General features: G+C 47.3%; 4 protein-coding genes and 1 non-coding gene across 7 annotated transcripts; 2 read left to right on the forward strand and 3 right to left on the reverse strand.

The window, feature by feature from the left end:
• The first annotated feature begins 1,008 nt into the window (after positions 1–1,008).
• On the forward strand, positions 1,009–3,461 carry LOC101775876 (putative NAC domain-containing protein 94). Its single transcript, XM_004956750.3, has 3 exons — positions 1,009–1,516; positions 2,348–2,649; positions 2,745–3,461. Exons 1-3 carry the CDS (start codon positions 1,336–1,338, stop codon positions 3,459–3,461), a joined length of 1,200 nt encoding a protein of 399 aa, XP_004956807.1. The 5' UTR covers positions 1,009–1,335.
• Positions 2,890–8,760, reverse strand: LOC101775463 (pentatricopeptide repeat-containing protein At1g74600, chloroplastic). 3 transcript variants are annotated; one of them, XM_012843461.2, is made up of 4 exons: positions 6,017–8,760; positions 4,413–4,845; positions 3,385–3,441; positions 2,890–3,279 (listed from the first exon to the last, which is right to left on the reverse strand). In XM_012843461.2, exon 1 carries the CDS (start codon positions 8,565–8,567, stop codon positions 6,129–6,131), a length of 2,439 nt encoding a protein of 812 aa, XP_012698915.2. In that variant the 5' UTR covers positions 8,568–8,760; the 3' UTR covers positions 2,890–3,279; positions 3,385–3,441; positions 4,413–4,845; positions 6,017–6,128. The 3 variants fall into 3 exon arrangements, with proteins under 3 accessions (XP_012698915.2, XP_004956806.2, XP_022680197.1); XM_004956749.2 differs by lacking the exon at positions 2,890–3,279 and having other exon boundaries at positions 3,310–3,441; XM_022824462.1 differs by lacking the exons at positions 2,890–3,279; positions 3,385–3,441; positions 4,413–4,845 and adding an exon at positions 4,855–5,043.
• Positions 8,761–8,919: 159 nt separating this feature from the next.
• On the forward strand, positions 8,920–9,000 carry TRNAL-CAG. Its single transcript has one exon. It is a non-coding gene; the product is annotated as a tRNA-Leu (tRNA).
• Positions 9,001–9,207: 207 nt separating this feature from the next.
• Positions 9,208–11,123, reverse strand: LOC101776281 (60S ribosomal protein L34). Its single transcript, XM_004956752.4, has 4 exons — positions 10,962–11,123; positions 10,753–10,832; positions 9,647–9,756; positions 9,208–9,563 (listed from the first exon to the last, which is right to left on the reverse strand). Exons 1-4 carry the CDS (start codon positions 11,038–11,040, stop codon positions 9,473–9,475), a joined length of 360 nt encoding a protein of 119 aa, XP_004956809.1. The 5' UTR covers positions 11,041–11,123; the 3' UTR covers positions 9,208–9,472.
• Positions 11,124–14,655: 3,532 nt separating this feature from the next.
• On the reverse strand, positions 14,656–19,806 carry LOC101776965 (microtubule-associated protein futsch). Its single transcript, XM_004956753.4, has 5 exons — positions 19,296–19,806; positions 16,467–19,192; positions 15,601–16,011; positions 15,258–15,493; positions 14,656–15,162 (listed from the first exon to the last, which is right to left on the reverse strand). The coding sequence occupies exons 1-5, from the start codon at positions 19,472–19,474 to the stop codon at positions 14,911–14,913; spliced, it is 3,804 nt and encodes a 1,267-aa protein (XP_004956810.1). The 5' UTR covers positions 19,475–19,806; the 3' UTR covers positions 14,656–14,910.
• Positions 19,807–20,070: the final 264 nt, after the last annotated feature.

Genomic DNA, 20,070 nt, shown 5'->3' on the forward strand with positions numbered 1-20,070 from the left:
GATAAAATATGGACGACAACTACATTGCTAGGCCATTGATACGGTGAGGTAGTAAGTAATAACCTAATGCGATTTTTTAGCAGTGAGATAATATTGCTGGTTGAAGACAAAAGAATTCCAGACAGAAATTCATAAGGACAAGTGCATATGCTGTCACATCGACATTGCTCCAGTTGATTAGACAAGTAAAAAAATCTATCCACATAAATGCATCTTCTACAGTGTGAACCAAATTAGACAAGTATGAAAGGGTCTTGATGTAGGTGCATAGTAAAACAATAATATGCAAGATATTTTTTAATCCACAGAATGGAGAAATATCTCTTAATGCTAATGTTTGCATAAAAAGTGAATCTAAGAAGAATTTAAAGATTGTTGGCGGCTGTGATATTAGTTAGAAATACAAATTCTGATTTCTCTCATCCAAATTAATCGAACTAATCCGAATTTCAAAGCAAGAAAAGTGGAATGGAAGTAAACTAAGGTGGTGACCAAGAACTACCCACTGGGTACCCAGTTACATCCCTAATATCGGTGCATCATCTGATGTATTAAAAAGTGTTGAGCTTCTATTGCATAAAAATCGTTCAGTTTGTATATATGATTTCTCAACACAATTACTGCTGTAGGAGAATATTTTATTATGCCTGTTAATATCATCCTGCATGCCTAGATCATATAATCCTGTGTGCAGTGTGAATCGAAAGGGACCGATGGTCCCTGTATGCTGCTAAGATTGTTTTCATTGATATACTAATCCCTGGTTAAAAATGTTAAATAGGTTCGGAGAGACAAGGAATATAGGAGTTCTTTATTGAAAGGACCGGAGGTGGTCTAGTCGTGTTTCGGCAGCTATGATTTCTTTTGTAAAGCATATGTTACCCTTCCCTTCCTAACGTTTATGACCCGGAACACAGGCGTGTAGTAAGAGGCATTTGGGAACGTTCATAATTGAAATGCAGTTCATCACCAAGATCAGTTATAAAAGCACTTGTTTCTCACCTCGTCTCCTCCAGTTAAGCTACTGGCCTTCTCTTCCTCCTTCCCAACTTCTAAAACCTAGGTCCATCAAGCAGTTCACCGTCTCTTGTCTGAGTGGATAGCGTTAATGCACTGTGTTCATTGCCAGTGACAAGACCTGTGTCATCTTTGATCAAGCACAAACAAAGCTCGTACTGCACATGACAGTAGCCAGTAGGGAGTCCATAGTAACTTTAGAGAGAGCGAGCTTTGGGCGTTTGTCTTCACCTGAGCAATTTAAGTCCCAAAACCGTTCACTATTTCCACAGTAGTTTAAGAGTGGGTAACGAGGATCAGTCTTCACCAGCCCAAGTTATGGATGAGAGAGCTGATATGGACAAGTCAGACGAGGTCCTCCTTCCTGGTTTTCGGTTCCATCCTACAGATGAAGAGCTCGTTGGCTTTTATCTCAAGAGAAAGATTCAACAAAAACCTCTGTCCATAGAGCTCATCAGGCAGTTGGACATCTATAAATATGATCCATGGGATCTCCCAAGTAAGCCACTACTTTCTCTGTACCTCTTCTTAGTAAATCGACCAATTTCGATCTTGTGAAGAAACTGCTTCTCTAAATGATAAATGACTGCAAAAAAAGAATCTATATTTCTGGTTCAATAGAACTGGTGGAATGTAGTTTCTCTATCTACTAGCATGCATATATTATGTCCCACATAAAGGATAGATTAGGAGCTCGAGATTAATCCTCACCACCAGCTTATATCAACAAAAGTATGCACAGAAGTCGGTAGCCCAAGCCACAGCACTCCAACTTCATGATCCGCCATGCAACATGACGTACAAGTACTGCCCACACTTCAAAAAACTACAGCATGAAGATACAGCTTTCAGTTTACACAATTATCCCTAATGCAAGTAACATAAGAACATCAGCAAAACAATAATGTCAGCTTCATCCCCTTTAGGATAGATCTTGAGTTCTGAAACAAATCTAGACAAATTTATAGTAGCCAATCTTTGGTGCAAAAACACAAAATCTACTTGGGTGAAGACTTCTACACCATCACCAGGAAAAGGAAATCAAATATTGTGAGCATGCAAGTGAAAGGGTTCTGAATACAATGGCAACCATAAAAAAATAGCAAAAGTGGGAAACATAGTAGTATAGTATGCACTCAGTTTCATCCATATTTACAATAGTATGTTCAAGCACCAAGCTGTTCATCTTCAAATCAATAGATACCTTGTAGATTAGTACTAGTACCTTCCCACCAGAATACTATGTTTGCCCTCTTGACAGCTTACATCCTGCCTACTTTTTCACCTAACTTTCTGCAATCTTATATTCTTGTGTATTGCTCTTGCATAGAACTTGCAAGCACCGGGGAAAAAGAATGGTACTTTTACTGCCCAAGGGACCGAAAGTATCGGAACAGTGCTAGACCAAATAGAGTCACAGTAGCTGGATTCTGGAAAGCAACAGGAACAGATAGGCCAATATACTCTTCTGAAGGAACAAAATGCATAGGCCTGAAGAAGTCTCTTGTCTTTTACAAAGGGAGAGCAGCAAAAGGGATCAAGACAGATTGGATGATGCATGAGTACAGGATGCCTTCTCTCAGTGATCCCTCAATTCCTAAAACACCAAAAGACAAAAGTATTCCAGCCAATGTAAGTATTTTACTCTGAACATTCAGGTATAGCCCAGAAGTTCAGAAAATGCCTATATGTGTTGCATTGTTCTTATAGTTTCCTTTATCAAACAGGATGCATGGTCTATTTGCAGGATATTTAAAAAGCCTAGCTCTGTGGCACAAAGAGTGTCGTCTCACTCCTGGGGTCCTCAATCAATTGCAACGACAACACCAGAGCTGCTATCTGCTTTGCAGTCCATACAAGCTTCCCATTTTGCTTTGGAAAGCTCATCATGCTCAGCAAATCAATTCAATAGCCAACAATGTTTCCAGGGGCGGCAGCAGCAGAAGCTCAACAGTTCACAAGATGGCTCTTCATGTAAAGTTATTAACTTTAACCGCAGTCTATCTTTACCTCAGCTGTCAGAGAAAGACACCCATAGCAGTCCGATCATCTTGCCATTTGAAACACAATCACTGGAGAAATCATCAGCTGTCACATCAGTGCTTCTAAGCATGGCCCCTGAAATAGTCAGTAGCATGAATGAAGCTTTGCCAAACACAGAGATGGAACAGCTTGAACCATCCTATGGATACACAGATGATTGGGGTATAGATGCAAATGGAGCTATTGGAGATAAAGATGATGACCCATATACAAGAAAACCTGTTCATGTACACAGTTCAGGCACTGAGTGTGGAATTCCACGAAAAATAAAATTCCCATTTGATTTAGGGGTGGATTCACCAGATGATTGGACCAGCAGCATACCATGTGATTCTCTCCCTTGCCCCCCACCACCCACAGAAATGTCAAATAGCAGTTCCACTGAAAAATATTATGCATAGTTAGATACATAAGACTAAGAGCTATCTTCATCGATTAGCAAAAGACCATACATTGTACATTTTTACTTTGGGTTTGTAACTGCATGCATTACGAATATACATTTATACCCGTGTTAACAGAAAAGCTATCAGAGAGAGCTCAGTTTTATATGTCTAGTTCTTCAGTTCAATGGATACCCTATAATTCAATGAGAATTAGGTGCGAGACCTTTATGCAAGTATGCAAATTCAATGGTAAGGTGTTTTTCTATGTATGTAAATCCCATCCTGACTGCTTCCATGCTGAGCTTAGCAATACATCCAGGACCCTTATTTGATCAAAAACTTTGCGAGAATCGTCCATGTTGCCACTTTTGGAGTACAGCTTTACAGGTGAACTGCTTAAAGATAGGTCCGACCGTCTGAGAATCACTAATTTAGTTGCATAGCCATGTAAAACCTTAACACATAATGGTCTTGCTATGTTAGCATAGAGGCTAAGAATAGATGAGCTTACAAATCTATCTATCTTCGGCTGTTGAATGACCACATGATTTGGCTTTCAGGTTTCCCTTCGCCTAATTTTGCCGGTCCTGGCAATTTTATATTCTATATTTCCTTTGCAGGATACAAAGTATAAGTGCTATTGTGGTTGACATCATAGGTTCCGAATGGTAAAGATTTCTTTACTACAACTGAATTAAAGAGCTCCTGACTGAACATTGTCACCATCCCTCTCTTCAACTTCATTAATGTATGTCACACGCAGACCGGGGTAACTGTAGTATCAAATTGAAATTGCCTCGAAGCAATTCAATTTTTTGGGAGATTTCATTCAAATTAAATTTTAACTACTGTAGTAACATCAACTGAAGTAGTTTTGTAGAATTGAACAAATAAGATATTAGATATGTTATCTTGTAATTGACAAAATGTTCCAATTCTTATTTGTTTCTCAGAAAAATGACTTACTTCACCGTCAAATTCAAGATATCTGTTTGCACGTCAATCACCATATTGTTTCTTGTTCCGTATCTGCTAAGTAGCAACATATATAAATTTCCTGTCTGCTACTGCATCGAGTTGAGAGGACAAAGATCTTTGGCTTTTCTTCTCCTCTGCTGGATCTGCAACTGTTTCATATCCTTCCAATATTTTTGCAAGAAATACTCATGAGTTTGTCAATCAATTGCAACAAGCAAATAACAGAACTAAAGATGTTATCTGCCTTGCAGTCCATATAAGCTTCACATTTTGTATTGGAAAGCTCCTCTAGCTCAGCAAATCGGTTCGTTCAACAGCCAACAGCCCAACAATGTTTGGTTGTTTGCAGGCACAGCAGCAGCAGAAGCCCAACACTTCACAAGATGGAACCTCATGTAAAGTCAATCTAGCTGTACCTCATCTGTCAAAGAAAGACATCCATAGCAGTCAGCCATCAGAAGCCACATCAGTGCTTCTGACCATGGTCCCTGGAATACTATGGCTGAAGCTTTGCTAAACACAGAGTTAAGACAGTTTGGACCATACAACCGGTACATGGTTGATCAGAGTACACACAATGGAGGTATTGGACATAGAGATGATCCATATGCAATAAAACCTAGTAACAGATACAGTTCAGCTAATGAGTATGGAATTCCACCAAAAAATTAACTTTCATTTGATTTATGGTAGATTTGATAGATGATTGAACAAGTAATATACCAGTTAGCATCTCTGTTAGCAAAAGACATCCATTACACATTTTCAGTTACCTTTATACCTTACGAACTATACCCGTGTTGGCAGTAAAGATATCAAAGAGGACAGCTTGGTAAAAATAGATTCGGTTCTGTGTGCCCTTTACGTAAAATACGCAAATTCCATCATAGGTGAACAGTAACAAATTGGTACAGAAAGAGTTCTGCAAAAGCTATTCTTTCATCAGTGGAATTTTTTTCAACCAACAATTCTTCTCCATGCAAAGCCCATTTAACAGTGGAAAAGGCTTGACAGTTTTATTTAATATCACTGACATTCATGGTTATACTTACATACAACCAGGATCAGCTGGTGCACTTTCCAGTTTCCATATGATAATAGGTAAAGGTTTCAAGTTTAACAGTATATTGTTGAGTGTTTGATATGAGGGTATGGTGAATGGATTTATTTTTTAAGCATAACTCCCAACATAACCTAGTTGTTTAGGGTTACAGAAATACTAAATGTTTGACATGAACAAATCATTCCCTGTTACCACAATACCTGTAGAAAGTTGGGAAGTATCCCTAAAAAAATCATGGAATGATCGCATAATGAAGTGATGAACTAAGCCATTCTACGATGACTTGGTCCCTTAAACCAAACAGCTATGTAATACATTCACTAATTAAAAAGAAGACCATAAACATTTCTAATAAATCTTTCAGAGATAGGAAGTTTTGAGTAAATATTCTGCAAAAAGTTTTGAATACATCCAATGATGACTTGGTTCCTTAAACCAAACACCTATGTAATGCATTCACTAATAGGAAAGCAGATCGTAAAAATTCTTTAAAAACAAATCGCTGAGACAGGAAGCTTTGAATACATACTCTGCAAAATGTTTTGGTCAATTTCTATGGCCGATTTGTGCCATCACACATGTTTCTAAGTTCTGTGTGGCATTCACTTTTTTTCTATATATCTCTTGAAGCATTTTTATTCTTACAACATACTCCATCCAGGTTCTTTCTTCCCATCCTTGACTGATTTCCTTATTTCCATTACTCCGTCCCAGTCTCCAGAATTTGCTCGAATGTTTGAAAGAGTAGCAAAACACCCTGAATCATAATTTTCTTCACGGATCTTATTTTCTACAAAACGTCCAAGTACAGCATCATCATGAACCCTGCAAGCAGCAAGCAGTGTGCTCCACACCATAAAGTCAGGTTTTACAGGCATACTCTCAATAAAACTTTTCGCCTCTGCAAGCCTCCCAGATCGACCAAGTAAATCAACCATACAGCAGTAGTGGTGCAACACTGGCTCAACCCCATACACAGTTCTCATTGAATTAAAATGTTTGAAGCCTTCTTCAACCAAACCATTACGGACACAAGCAGACAAAACACTCACAAGTACAACAGGGTCTGGTTTAACTCCATGTCTAATCATCAAATCAAACATCACCAAAGCATCCTGACTGCTTCCATGCTGAGCGTATCCATCAATTATAGATGTCCAAGTAACTAAATCAGGGGCACTTATTTCATCAAAAACTTTACGAGAATCATCCAGGTTGCCGCTTTTGGAGTATAGCTTCACAAGAGAACTGCCCACGGACAGGTCAGATAGTATGCCTACTTTAGCTGCATACCCGTGTAATAGTTTACCATAGAATGGTCTTGCCATGTCAGCACAGACGCTAATAATTGATGAGCATACAAATCTATCTATTCGAAAACCAGTTGTAAACATAAGCTGAAACAATGAGATTGCCTCCTCACTATAACCATTTGTAGCGTATCCAGATATCATTGAAGATAACATGTCCTGGTCTTTGCATTGAGTTGCATAAAAAATTCTTTGAGCTGATTTTAAATCTCGACATTTGGAGTACATGGAAACAAGGAAATGGTTAATGGATGTGGTTCCTCCATAGACACGAAAGACATGTCCATGAACTTCCTTCCCTTTGAGCAAATACTCTGGTTTGTTACAGGCTGATAGAATGGGACGTAACGACACATCATCTGGTGTAAAACCATCAACAATCATATCCCTGAACACCTGGAATGCCTCACCTGAATGACCATGTGTTGCAAAACCAGCAACCATTGATGTCCATGACACTTCATCCCGTTCCTGCATCTCTTCAAAGACCTTGTAGCTATCCTTCAAATCATTACATCTGGAGTACATGGTGGAGAGTGCACTTCCCACAAGAACAGCCTGAACAAACCCATCTTTTATGACCAATGAATGCAGCTGTTTGCCAAGCTCAGTTGAATCAACGAAACTGAAAAGAGAAGCATAGCATTTGTCATTTGGTCTCAGGCCCTGAGATAGCATCCTCCTTAACAACAGAATTGATCTTTGTAGGCTATGGCTGCTAACCCCGGATATGAAAGCTGACCAGATGCTTCTGTTGCTAACTGTGCCAACTTCTTGAAACACCTTCTCACACAGCTCAATAGCCCCAACATATGCATATGTGGAAATCAAAGCTTCCTTGACAACATGATCCAAGTACAGCTCAGTCTTCATAATCATGCCATGCACCTGGTTAGCCTCCTGTATCATGGACATCTGAGCACAGGCGAGCAATATGCTCGTAGCAGTGTATTTGTTAATCGCCACGCCGCTCCGCACCATTTCCCTGAGCAGTAGCATGGCACTTGTTGGATCCTCCTCCTGCACAAAACCAGCGATTGCAGTTGTCCATGAAACCACATTCCGGATTGGCATCCTCCAGAACTCATTCATGGCAGCACCCATCTCGCTGCATTTCACATACATGTTAACAATCGATGTCCCAACGAAGACATCGTACCCGGGATCACACCTGACCACCATGCCATGCACCGCCCTCCCAACCCCCAACACTGCACCGGCCGCGCACGCACTGAGCACCCCAGAGTACGTGAACGAGTTGGGCCCGCAAGAGGACCCCCTCACCATGTCACAGAACATCTCGATGCCGAGCGCGTGCTCACCGTTGCGCGCCGTCCCGGAGATGGCCGCGTTCCAGCAGACAACGCTGCCGCGGTCCCCGTCCTCGAACGCCCGCAGCGCGTCCTCCAGGCGGCCGTGCTTCGCGAGCAGGTCGACCGCGGCGCTGCATACGTAGGCGTCCCGCGAGAGCCCGTCCTTCCAGGCGGCGCAGTAGAGCTGCTCGGCGAAGGCGAGCGGCGCGGCGGAGGTGGCGCAGGCGGCGATGGAGCTCCCGTAGGAGTACCGGCACGGGCCGCGGCCTCCCGCCCCCGCCGCACGCGTTCGGATGAAATCCGCGAGCGCGGCCGGGAGGTGCGAGAGGCGGTCCGCGGCGCCGCGGCGCGGCATTCCGTCGAGCGGGTGGTGGGCGCGCGCGGCGGGGGAGGCTGAGGACGCGTAGATGGCGCGGGCTGGGGCCGAGGCGGGGAGGCGGGGCCGCGGTGGGGGCATTGCGTTGCGGTGTGGCAGTGGAGCGGGGAGCCCTGGTGGCCTGGTGGGAGAGAGGCTACCTACACTTGAGCGCGTGCCATCGCCATGGCGCAGATCGCCCGAGCTTTGGGACTTGAGAACTCGGATGTCTTGCTTCCAACTTCCTACAGATGTTATTTTTCTAATGGAATGCAGAGATGATTTTTGTTGCCCTGTTGGAATAGAAATATTACTGACTCCTGTAGAAATGTTTGCTTTTGTAGATCAAATTGGTACTAGTATTGTGTGGAAACCTACGAGTTGTATAGTACGGAGAATTTTGATTTAATTTGAATTCGTTTATAAATTATAATTTTTGACAATTAGCACTAAAGTCAAGATGGCCGAGTTGGTCTAAGGCGCCAGTTTCAGGTACTGGTCCGAAAGGGCATGGGTTCGAATCCCATTCTTGACAGACTTTTTTTTTCATTTCCAAACAACGATATCAAGTTTCGGACGTGCAAATATCATCTTACCGCCACCACGCACGCAACAAAGTGCATAATTAGCCCGCAAATTTACTTAAGCACGAATGAGCAACGAGGGCCACAAACTCATTCACTGACACAAACTATCAGTCAGAAAAGAAGAGATCGAAGGCTGCATCACCAAGCAACTGTCAGAAAATCAAACACTAACTCAAACCAACTCATTACTCATGTGAATTCGATCGCGGTTTGGCAAAGTGAACAAAAGCAACAGAGGGATCATTGTTGTCTCATAACCTTTGACATCACAATGGTAGATAGGATTTCGAGAATCCTACAAACAGTTGTCACCACGAAATACTAGAACATTTAGCTAGATGAGACTAAGCCATCGATCATCACCATTGACAAAAATACCTTCCCTTGTTTACAGAACAGGAGCTCACTTCCATTTCAGAGTTACTTTGTGGCAGTCTTGTCTTTGGTCTTCTGTATTTTCAACACCTTCTTCACAATCTTCTGCTCTTCAACCAGGAAAGCACGGATGATCCTGCAATACAAACCAGCGTGAGATTTCATACAATAATTTTTTGTGGACATTGTATAGGAACATAATTGAGCCTATATGCTGACCTTTCTCTAACTGCAGTTCCTGAGAGCACTCCACCATAGGGACGGTTCACAGTTCTGCGGTTCCTGGACAACCTGGACCTCTTGTACTCAGCAGGCCTGAGGTGGGGAATCTGGAAATGGAAGTCATCACGGCGTTAGCAAACACAATAACATATCCAAGGCACACAGTCAAATAGAACATGGAAGCATTCTCTAGAATGCTAATCCAGAGATGCATCAAAAATTCAAAACATACTACTGTTTACTGAAACACATTCATCAGGCACCATTTTCCTAAGATTAGAGGAAGAAGCACTAATGGAATTATGTTTACAAAGAACATATAGTGGTTTCTTCTGCCATTGTAACATGAAGCGTATGCATTCTGTAGTGTGTAGCACAGAAAAGCTTTGAATTTCAATGCATCATCTCAAGCAATACAGTTGATTAAATAGATTTTAGGCCTAGTATGACAATACCAATCTTTGGCACTTACAGTGCATAATCCAATGCTTAAATGAACTCAAGAAGACCACAGCATTGTATCCACAAACGTTTCAACAGTAAAAGACTAATCTTCTTAAGCATATTACAACCAACAAGATATATACAGAAGGCACATGTGAGCATGCAGACATGGATTACTGGTGTAGCAGTATTTTGTACAAGAACTGCCACTGTACAAACAAAACCATGATTGCACTAAGAAAGTAAACACTGTGCTTGTTCCAATGTGAAATTGCTGTTATGCTCTGACAATACACTGCAGTGACGATACTAGGAACTGCAAGGTACATGAGGATATTCTAGAAGCCATTCTATGGACTCCGTTCTTACAAGCTGAACTCATTGCCTACCAATTGCAAGTTAGACCACAAATTCTCGCCATTTCCACACTAAAGACAAGTGCCAAACATTCTAAAGTAACATAATGATCGAGATTAACATCTAACTAGACTACATTTTGCGAAAAGATTAACCACCAACCCCCAACACCCCATTTCCCCACCAGCATGCCTACTTCCAACGCGAATAGCACTACCAAAGCGAAAGGCTAACCAAACGGTAAGAACTACATCACAAGCTGTGCTACAGACTAGGATATGCTCAGCAAAGCAGCCACTCACCCCCTGGATCTTCTTCCCAGTCACGGGGCACTTGGGCCCGCTGGCTCTCTTCTTGGTGTACTGGTACACGAGCTTGCCACCTGCAAGCACAAGCCACAAAGCAATCCAGCACATCAAAACCACGCCCAAAGCAGATCGAAGGAACCACCAAAAATGGAACGAAAACAGAAGAAAAGGATGGGAAGACCGGAAGAGGAGGGGATCCAGACCTGGGGTCTTGACGACCCGCGTCTGGTTGGACTTGGTGGCATAGCTGTGCCGCTTCCGGTAGGTCAGACGCTGCACCATCTCGCCGCCGCCGCGCGCGCCGCCGGTGGATAAACCCTGGAGGGAGGCTGGAGGAGAGTGTGAGGGAAAGAGGAGCGAGCGCGTGGCGGCGGTAAGGGGTATATAAATGGCTGCGTCGCGAGGGCTTGACCTAAATCGGACGGCTAGGATCGGCGTGATGCAATAACGGGCCGGACCGAAGTAAATGGGCCTTAACTTGAACAAGTGGGCTGTATGGCCGCCTTTGATAGCTCTGGCCCATGGAGGCTCATTGCACATTCCTTGTATACGACGCTTCGACCGGCCGCCTTCCCCGGATTCCCGAGCGATTTCGCGGGTGACGATGGCGGCGGCGGTGCTTCTTCGATCTGCGGCGCGCAGGAGCAGGACGTCGATGGTTCCTCGGGCTGCGTCCGGGGCGCTTTCTCCGACTCCAAGGCAACTCTTCCCGGGCGGACTCCGCCGTCGTCCAGACCTCCTGCCGCCCGTGGTGGCACTGACACCAGCGCGCCTCTTCTCCTCCGCTACTCCTGGATCACCGAACGAGAAACCTCTGCCTGGAGACAAGAACAAGGAGGTGTCTGCGTCTTCTCGTGATAAAGAGCTACCAATGTGGCAGCTTGAAAGGAAGATCGTGGAGAAACAGGGAGAGCTGCTCCGTCTGCTGCTGCAGATGGACGTTGCAGAGGGGTCTAGTTTGTCGGACAGGAACATGTTTGTCGAGGAGAAGGAACAGCTGGTTCGTCTTCTTCGAGAGTTCCAGGCGAGGACACGACGCAACGAAGCACAGGCTGATCCAGTGGCGAGCTTCGTGTGCTTCATTGTACTCGTTGTGATTCTCAGGTGCGTCATCCTATGTAATCGACGCCTAGGCAAGTTGATAGTACTGTTATTTATATCTAAGGTTTTAAATCTGCCGGGTCCGCTATAGCCATTTAAGATAGGATACCGCTTATTGTTCTCACGTATTTTAGGGGGTGTTTAGGATACTTAGTTTAGCAGTGTCACATCGAATATTCGGATGCTAATTAAAAGGACTAAACATGAGCTAATTATAAAACTAATTGCAGAACCCCTGTGCTAATTTGCGAGATGAATCTATTAAGCCTAATTAATCCATCATTAGCAAATAGTTACTGTAGCACCACATTGTCAAATCATGGACTAATTAAGCTTAATAGATTCGTCTCGCGAATTAGACTCCATCTGTGCAATTAGTTTGTAATTAGTCTATGTTTAATACTCCTAATTAGCATCCAAACATCCGATGTGACAGGTGCTAAACGTTAGCATAGGGTATCCAAACACCCTCTTAACTGCTATAGCTCCTATAGTCTCATTTAGCCCCGCTATTAGCTGTTTTAGAGCCTTTCCGCTATACCTTTTAGCCCGCTATTTAAAACATTGTTTATATCATATTCAAAAAAGAACTACCGGTACAATGATCTGTTCTATTTAAATTATATTTAAAACTACGTGTTCAAATGGTGCGGAGAGTTCAGCCTAAATTACACCCACCCCTCTCATGTGTACACGTCTGTTTTTCCCATCTTGGATCTTCCCAAATCTTGAGCCTGTTCGCTTCAGCTTATAAGCCGGCTGAAAAGCTGAAACGGCTGATTTGTTGTGAGAGGAAAACACTGTTTGGTGGCTGATAAGCCGACTGAATAAGCTGAAGCGAAAAGGCCCCTTAACTCAACCAACTGGCAACCTGGAACCGACAACCAACTGGCAAGAACAAGACACAGAACCGGGGTCTTCTCCTGAAGTTCATCGCTAAACTACACCTGGAACCGACAACCAACTGGCAGGGATGGTTCCACCGCCTCTATGCCTCCAGAGCTGCGCGAGACCTTGGCCAGGAGCATCATTTGGACACCCCTCCGGAGCTGCGCGAGACCTCGGCCAGGAGCATCATTTGGACACCCCTCTCTGGTCCTCCTTAATTCCTGCAATTGCTTCCGAAGTTCAGGAGATGTACTAAGGTGCACCTTGGCAATGGCGTGGCCACCTCGCTCTGGTTTGATCACTGGGTTGGACCACGGCCCCTCGCCGACTTGTTTCCGGCACTCTCCTCCCATGCCACGCGCAACATATGTCGGTTGCCGCGGCCAGCCCCAATGGGAATTGGACTCCACCTTCACCATCGCCTGTCGTCTGCCACTGCTGCGGAGCTCGCTGTGGTGCAGCAAGCCCTGTCAACGACTCATCTGCTGGAGGTGAACGACCGCCGTGGTATTGGCCTTGACCTTGTGCCATTTTCTTCGTCTGCTTTCTATAATTGGATCATGACTCAGCGCCCCGTCGATCCCTTCGCTGATAACATTCCATTACCGGCACATTGTGGACTCCCCGCTGTGTGCTTACTGTGGCGAAAAGGAAGATAAGACCACATCCTCCTTCGCTGTCCGTGCGCAAGGCAAGTATGGAAGCTCATTGGATGGGACACCGCCCCTCACCTGGCCTCCACCCATGATCTCTGGACAGTTGCTCGAAGACTACTCCAGGAAGACTTCCTCGACCGTTATCACTGCCATTGCCTGGCAAATCTGGAAACGGTGCAACATTCTGGTCTTTCAACATGAACCGACTACGCCACAATCTTGTGTCCGGGCCATTGCACAAGACCTTGCTCTCGGGTCACACCGGGCGCGCCGTGCAATTGATAAAGCTGACCTTCTGTTATGGAGTACCTCGCTTTGTAATGTAAATTAAGGGTCATGTACTTCTATACCCCTTACCTCCCCCCCTTTCTCAAATCCCTTATGTAAAACCTTGCATATCAATACAAATGTTCAGGCCGGCTTCTTGCCGGCCGTAGTTCCTAAAAAAATGTTAACTCAATCCGCTCCTGAACTCCTTCGCGCTAAAGCTGATGGCAAGTACATCTACCAACACTGTAGGGCTCTAACTCGATTTAAAGGCATTTTGTTCAGCACAGCTGTTGCATCTTTGTTGTATCTGCCGTCTGGGGCTCTAGCTCCCACTTCCTGCCGATAATGGAGGGCGGCCAGGCCCCCGGGTGCCCGCACATAAACACTTATCCAACCCCTCAATCAGCCGTGAGGCGATCCTGGATGATCTTCGATCTCCTCATCTCCGATCACCCAGCTCCATGATTGCCGCGCCCCGTCCCGCCCGCACTGAATGCTGCCAATCTGTATCCGGCTGCGTGCCGCTGCTTGCCTGATTGTGCTGGGGCGCGTTCGTTAAGGTTGCCACCCCAATGGTCCAGCTTGTACTGGTGTCTACTGTTTGAGCCGACTCAGCTGCATCTCACTTCCATCAGCTTTCAGTTATGAGATGTGTTTGTTTCTGGGCACAGTGCGTGCAGTGTTTGCAGTTAGCACTTGGGTTTTTGTTAGGATCAGGTAGGGTAGGGTGGTGGTCAGTAATTACACGCCTCATGTGGCGAGCAAAAAGGAGCGAGAACTGTTCCTCCAGAGGTCAGGAATGACAGTGCAGTTAAATCCTGGTACAGCCTTGCCAGAGTGCAATTGGGATGGACCAGTGCTGCAACCGCCTGCAGGTTGTTGGAGTGCAGTCCTTGTAGGTTATTTCGTTTGTACTGCCACGGCATGATCAGATGATATGGTGACAGAGAGAAGAGCAGTTCAATCAAACTGAACATTGCGATGGTTGATCTAATAATTATTATATATAGTAGTTTCTAGGTAATGTAAGTACCTAGTACCATGGCAGGCATGGACTCTGTGGACTCTGGCATGTCATGTTTAACAAGTTACAACTATAATTACGAGCCTGTGGAAAGGAATGTATTGCCAAAAGGTTAAAACAAAATCCTAAACCCGTGGATTGTTATATGGCGAAGACATTTTTTTTTATATCGGGAATAAGGAGCAAAAAAGGAAAACATATATATGTACTCTCTCAACAGGGGAACAACAAAAATGAAGCCTCCCTGTGGATCTTCCTATCTACCAGTATGATCTTGTCCAGCTTCGCCTTGCACCACTGCAGCTGCTCGCTGGTGATCCTCGGCATCCTCAGCACCCGCGCCACCAGTTTCATATCAACCTGCGAGAAGAAGAGGTTCTGGTTCGATCTGTCCTCCTTGGGCTTCTTGAACTTCTTCACGATGCAGTTGCCGGTCCGGAGGAGATCCTTGAGCCTCTTCTCTTTCTGCACACATTTCAGGCTCCAGGGTCATGACACTGGTACTTCTACTCGTACTGTAGCAAATCATAGCTTTTGCCGGCACTATGTTAGGCACTTACCTTCTGTAACGCGGCATGGATGTGCGCCATAAGATCATGATCTGAAGGGTCCTGAAGCTCCACGTGGGTGCTCGACAAGCCCTTGATCACTGATGTCGGTGTCGTCTCGACTTTGTCGGCCTTGATGAACTCCCACAGGATGTGCATCGCCTCCTCCATGATTTCCTCCAGCTCCTCACTGGTGATGACATAGTTCCCCTTGCGCTGATCCTCCATCCTGTCCTTCAAGCTGTCCTCTGCAAACCAACATACAGGCATCAGGGTCAAAATTTCTCATTGAAAATTCAGCAGAACATGGACTGTTGACTAAACTTTCAGCTCTGAAGTCTGAAATGGTGCTCACCTTTTATTACGGGTACTTGCAGGAGATTGCGGAGGACGCAACGGTTGTTGATGTAGTTTGGCAGCCTGGGGCCCTTGAACGATTCATCCTCGACGAACCTCTGCACCACAACCTGAAACTGCTGGAACTCTCCGGCTACCTGGTTGTACTGATGGCTGTGGTAAGGGTCAGACTCCGGCAGGTCACGGGCCTGCTCGTACTGCCACCGGAGGAACTCCCATGACAGGCACATCTGTCCGACGTACACCGTCTCCAAATCATACCGAAGCTCCTTGAGAAACCGCTCCGACGGGTCCTCGGGGGATCTCCGACGCGATGGCCGGAAATTGTGTGACAGGATGGACGCCACGGTCGGTGACAAGGACTTTAGAGAGTTGGCGGACTGCTGAGGCCCTCTGAGCTGTAGGAAATCTGCAGCCAAATTGAATACCGCCCCATATTAGTGCCTATAGAGACTTCCATTTGTTAGAGCATGTTTAGTTGAGGAAAATAAGCTGCTACATAAAGCAAGATAAAGCTGCTACATAAAGCAAGATAAAGCCGTGTCAGTCCTTAACAAGTCTTAAAGGATAGATGCCCTACGAGGCTTCCTTTTCTTGGCAAGTTTAGTTGAAAAAAAAATGATTCCTAGGTAAATCAAGAAAATGCTGCATCAGTCCTGATCTAGCTTTGAAGATGTTGATGAATTCCAGTGCTTCTTTAACTATCCTGATGAAATGCATTTTTTTAAAAAAATGCAATTCTTGATTTCTTATCTCTGAACAAATGGGCAAAGCATAAATAGCTTTGAAATTGCACCCAACTAAAAATTACTGGAATCAGGCTACACAAAGATAAATAATTTATATCTGAGAAATTAATCATACCTATTGCATACATCTTCTGGTAGCACAATATGTCAAACTTCCTCATCCTCTCCCTGTAACTCTTGTAGAACTTGTTCAGCTCGTCCATCGGGTCTTCGCGGAGGAACTTAGCATCGATCCTCCATGGCTTGAGGTCCTCCATTGGGGCCTTTGGTGTCTCTGACTCCTCCAGGATCGTGGGCAGCCCGATTGACCGCACCTTCTTCAGCTCAAGCTTCAGCTGCTCTATCAGGTCCTGGTGCTCCCACAGTGACTCCAGTTCATCCTCCTCTTCTTCTGTCAAATCCTTCCACTTGACTTCCGGATCCTCTCCTTCCTCTTCATATATCTTCGCCTTCCCAGTAACTGAAATATAGGCTTGTCGAGCGGCATCGTCCATATAATCATTTGCACTGGCTTGTTCCTCATCTTCTCCGGTCTCTGAAATGTTCTTGGCTTCATGAACTACTCCATTTCGATGGTCAGTTAAACTGAATTGTTCCTCTGGAGTCTCTGGGATGCTCTTCTCATCAGAAATTACTGCAAATGACTGATCATTTATAGTACTGAAAGTCACTTTCTTCTCATTAGAAATAAACTCGTTTGTACGGTCATTTCTGCCCACAAATTCTTCCTCTGACGCATCCAGGCCTCCCTCATTGGCGTAAGCCACTGTGGATGTTTGATCATTTCTACTGATAATCTGTTTCCAAACATCAGAAATAAGTTCATGCGACTGATCATTCGTACCTACAAATTCTGTCTCCGAAGGCTCTGGCCTTCTCTTGTCGTCAAAAACTATTTCATATGACTGACCACTTTCACTGGAAGTTTCTCTCCTGTCGTCAGAACTGTGCTCAAGTGAATGATCAACCAAACCGATAAATTCCTTCTCTGATGGCTCAGGGCTTCTCTTGGCTGGGCCAGCAACTTGGTCTGATGATACAGCAGCTAATTCTTTCGCAGAGACTGCCTCTGGACCTTTCTGAGTATCAGAAATAGCTTCACCTGAGTAATCATTGAGAGTGATGGTTTCCTTCTCTGAATGATCCATACTGTTGTCTGCAGGAGCCAGATCATACACTGGTGCTGATTCTACCTTCTTGCCCTTTGGTGAGTGCTCGTCGTCGCTCATGTCGACGCTCCCCTCCTCTTCCACCACGCTTCTATGTTCGACGTCCTCGTCATACTGTTCTTCAGCTTCTTTTGTTACTTTCTCCTCGTCCTCTTTGTACTCGACGTCCGGCGAAGGACTGCGAGACCACATGTCTTCAGGGAACTTAGGAGAGCCATCGGGAATAGTGTCAGGGGAGCCCTGGCAGACCGAACCCGGCGACACTGTCGTTGCCGAGTCCTGGTAAGACTGCTCCAGCTTGGCCGCTGCCTCCAGGGCTTCCATGGCCTTAAGCACCTTCGCCTTGTAACTTTTGAGGTTGCCGGAGTTGCGCGCAGACGCCGGGAAGTCCTTCTCCGAGAGGAACCAGTCGCTGTCGGAGTCGACGACGAGGTCCTTCACCGAGTAACCGTCGCTGCCGCTGGACTCGGAGTCGGAGTCGCCGAAGCCGGAGAACTCCGACGCGAAGCTCATCCTCGCGCCGACGGCGCTGCCCTTGGACGCGACGGACGGGGAGCTCGCCGGCTTCCGGCTCCGCGGCGGCGACCTCTTCCTGGACGACGCCACGCTCTCGCACGCGTCGGGCTCGTCCGCCGTCTTCCGGCTCCACGACGGCGTCCTCTTCCCGGACGACGCCACGCTCTCGCACGCGTCGGGCTCGTCCGCCGTCTTCCGGCTCCACGACGGCGTCCTCTTCCCGGACGACGCCACGCTCTCGCACGCGTCGGGCTCGTCCGCCGTCTTCCGGCTCCACGACGGCGTCCTCTTTCCGGACGACGCCACGCTCTCGCACACGTCGGGCTCGTCCGCCGGCTTCCGGCTCCGCGACGGCGTCCTCATCCCGGACGACGCCACGCTCTCGCGCGCGTCGGGCTCGTCCGCCGGCCGGAAGTCCCTCTCCGTGAGGAAGCCGCCGGTGCGGGGGACGATGTTGGCCCCCCGTCGCTCCTCGTGCTGCTGTGGCAGCGGCGGCGACGGTGTCGGCGACGGCGGCATGAAAGCCTCCTGGACGCGCACCGTCATGGCCTCTGGCTCCCTGATGAACCCCCGGAAGTCGCGCTCCGTCAAGAACTGGTAGTTGTGCGTGGTTGAGACGACCTTTGATGGCGCGGCCTGCTCCACAACCTCTCTCCTCTGCTCTTCCACATGTTCTTCCAATAGCAGCTCTGTTTCCTCTGCTTCGTCTTCATGCTCGTGCTTGCCCGCCGATTCCAAAGGAATTGACGGCGCCTTCTCTTCCTGCAGCTCTTCTTCTTCCACTGCTTCTATTTGGGCTGGTATTTCCCTCGAAACCGCCGCCGCCTCCCGCGGAATTTCGGCTATCTGGTGCTGGAACTTGAAGCTGAGGCTTGGCGCCGGCGCCGGCGCAAACGGCTCGGGCTCGACAAGCTCGTGCGCTGTGCCGGCGTCGACGCGGTTGTACTGCTCGTGCTCCGCGCCGGCGTCGACGCGGCTGTACTCGTAGGCGGCCATACCCTCCATGAAATCCTCCTCGGTCGCCTGCACGAAGCTGAAACTGCGCATCATCTCCAGGACCCGGTCGTCGCCCCTGCCCGACGCCTCCCTCTCCTCGGCAGCGGCGAACCCATCGCGCCGCGCCTTCTTCTTCTCATCCCTCTCCTTCTCATCGCTCCTGCAAGGGAGACAAAAACCCATCGACACGTCAACTAACACGCCGCCAATCAACACGATCGATCAGAATTCAGAATTCATGAAAGCTCTGTGTTTTACGGTACCTGGAGGGCTTGGAGCCGGAGGCGATGTGGATCGCGGCGACGAGCACGACGGTGAGGAGCCAGAAGAAGAGAGGCGAGGTCGAGTACCCCACCACGGTGCGGACGAGCCCATACGACGAGCCGCCGGCCGTGGCGGCGCCCACGCCTGCACCGCCGCCGACTCCACCTCCGGCGTCCATGGCTGGAGGACCCGCGACCGTACGCACTCACGCCGCCTGGCGGCTAATCCACCTTCCTAGCCAGGCACACCATGGAAGCCAGGCGAGTACCGAGGAGGTACACGTAGCGGCGGGGCAACGGGACGAGGTACCGATCGATCCTACTACCTCGCGCCCCGCTTTCTACACCGCGGGCGAAGAAGGGGGAGAAGAAAACAACGCGCCACCAGCCGTATCGAGCGGGAGGGGTGCAGTGGAGACGAGAGGAGGAGGAGGAAAGATAGCAGGGCGGGGGGGCGAGAGCGACTGGTCCGGGATGGGGCAGCGCAGCGCAGCTAGCCCGCGACGGCGAGAGCAGGGCAGGGGCCGGGGGAGGCTTTGGCTTCGGCTTCAAAAGAGAGAGAGGACCTCGTCGCCTACAGGGGTCGCACCTACACTTTGACGTGACGCGCGCCCCGTGCACCGGGCCGAACCACTCCACCACAGACGAAGGCGTGCCGGCAGGTCGGAGAGGCACTGGCCGCTGGCCGGCCGGCGGGCGCGGGTCAGGGTCGCCGCGCGGCCGATACGATACGATACGATCAGGCGGAAGCGGAGTCGAGTTCCTCCCGTGTCCG

This window comes from Setaria italica, chromosome II, assembly GCF_000263155.2.
Source record: "Setaria italica strain Yugu1 chromosome II, Setaria_italica_v2.0, whole genome shotgun sequence".
In the NCBI taxonomy this organism is placed as follows: Eukaryota; Viridiplantae; Streptophyta; class Magnoliopsida; order Poales; family Poaceae; genus Setaria; species Setaria italica.

Coding starts and splice junctions, on each gene's coding strand:
- LOC101775463 (XM_012843461.2), bottom strand. CDS start 8,567: ATGCCCCCACCGCGGCCCCGCCTCCCCGCCTCGGCCCCAGCCCGCGCC.
- LOC101776965 (XM_004956753.4), bottom strand. CDS start 19,474: ATGGACGCCGGAGGTGGAGTCGGCGGCGGTGCAGGCGTGGGCGCCGCC. Junction 19,193..19,295: donor TCCGGCTCCAAGCCCTCCAG/GTACCGTAAAAC, acceptor TCTCCCTTGCAG/GAGCGATGAGAAGGAGAGGG. Junction 16,012..16,466: donor CCAGAAGATGTATGCAATAG/GTATGATTAATT, acceptor ATTTGGCTGCAG/ATTTCCTACAGCTCAGAGGG.
- LOC101776281 (XM_004956752.4), bottom strand. CDS start 11,040: ATGGTGCAGCGTCTGACCTACCGGAAGCGGCACAGCTATGCCACCAAG. Junction 10,833..10,961: donor GCGGGTCGTCAAGACCCCAG/GTCTGGATCCCC, acceptor TTGTGCTTGCAG/GTGGCAAGCTCGTGTACCAG. Junction 9,757..10,752: donor CTGGGAAGAAGATCCAGGGG/GTGAGTGGCTGC, acceptor TTCCATTTCCAG/ATTCCCCACCTCAGGCCTGC.
- LOC101775876 (XM_004956750.3), top strand. CDS start 1,336: ATGGATGAGAGAGCTGATATGGACAAGTCAGACGAGGTCCTCCTTCCT. Junction 1,517..2,347: donor TGATCCATGGGATCTCCCAA/GTAAGCCACTAC, acceptor GCTCTTGCATAG/AACTTGCAAGCACCGGGGAA. Junction 2,650..2,744: donor ACAAAAGTATTCCAGCCAAT/GTAAGTATTTTA, acceptor TTTATCAAACAG/GATGCATGGTCTATTTGCAG.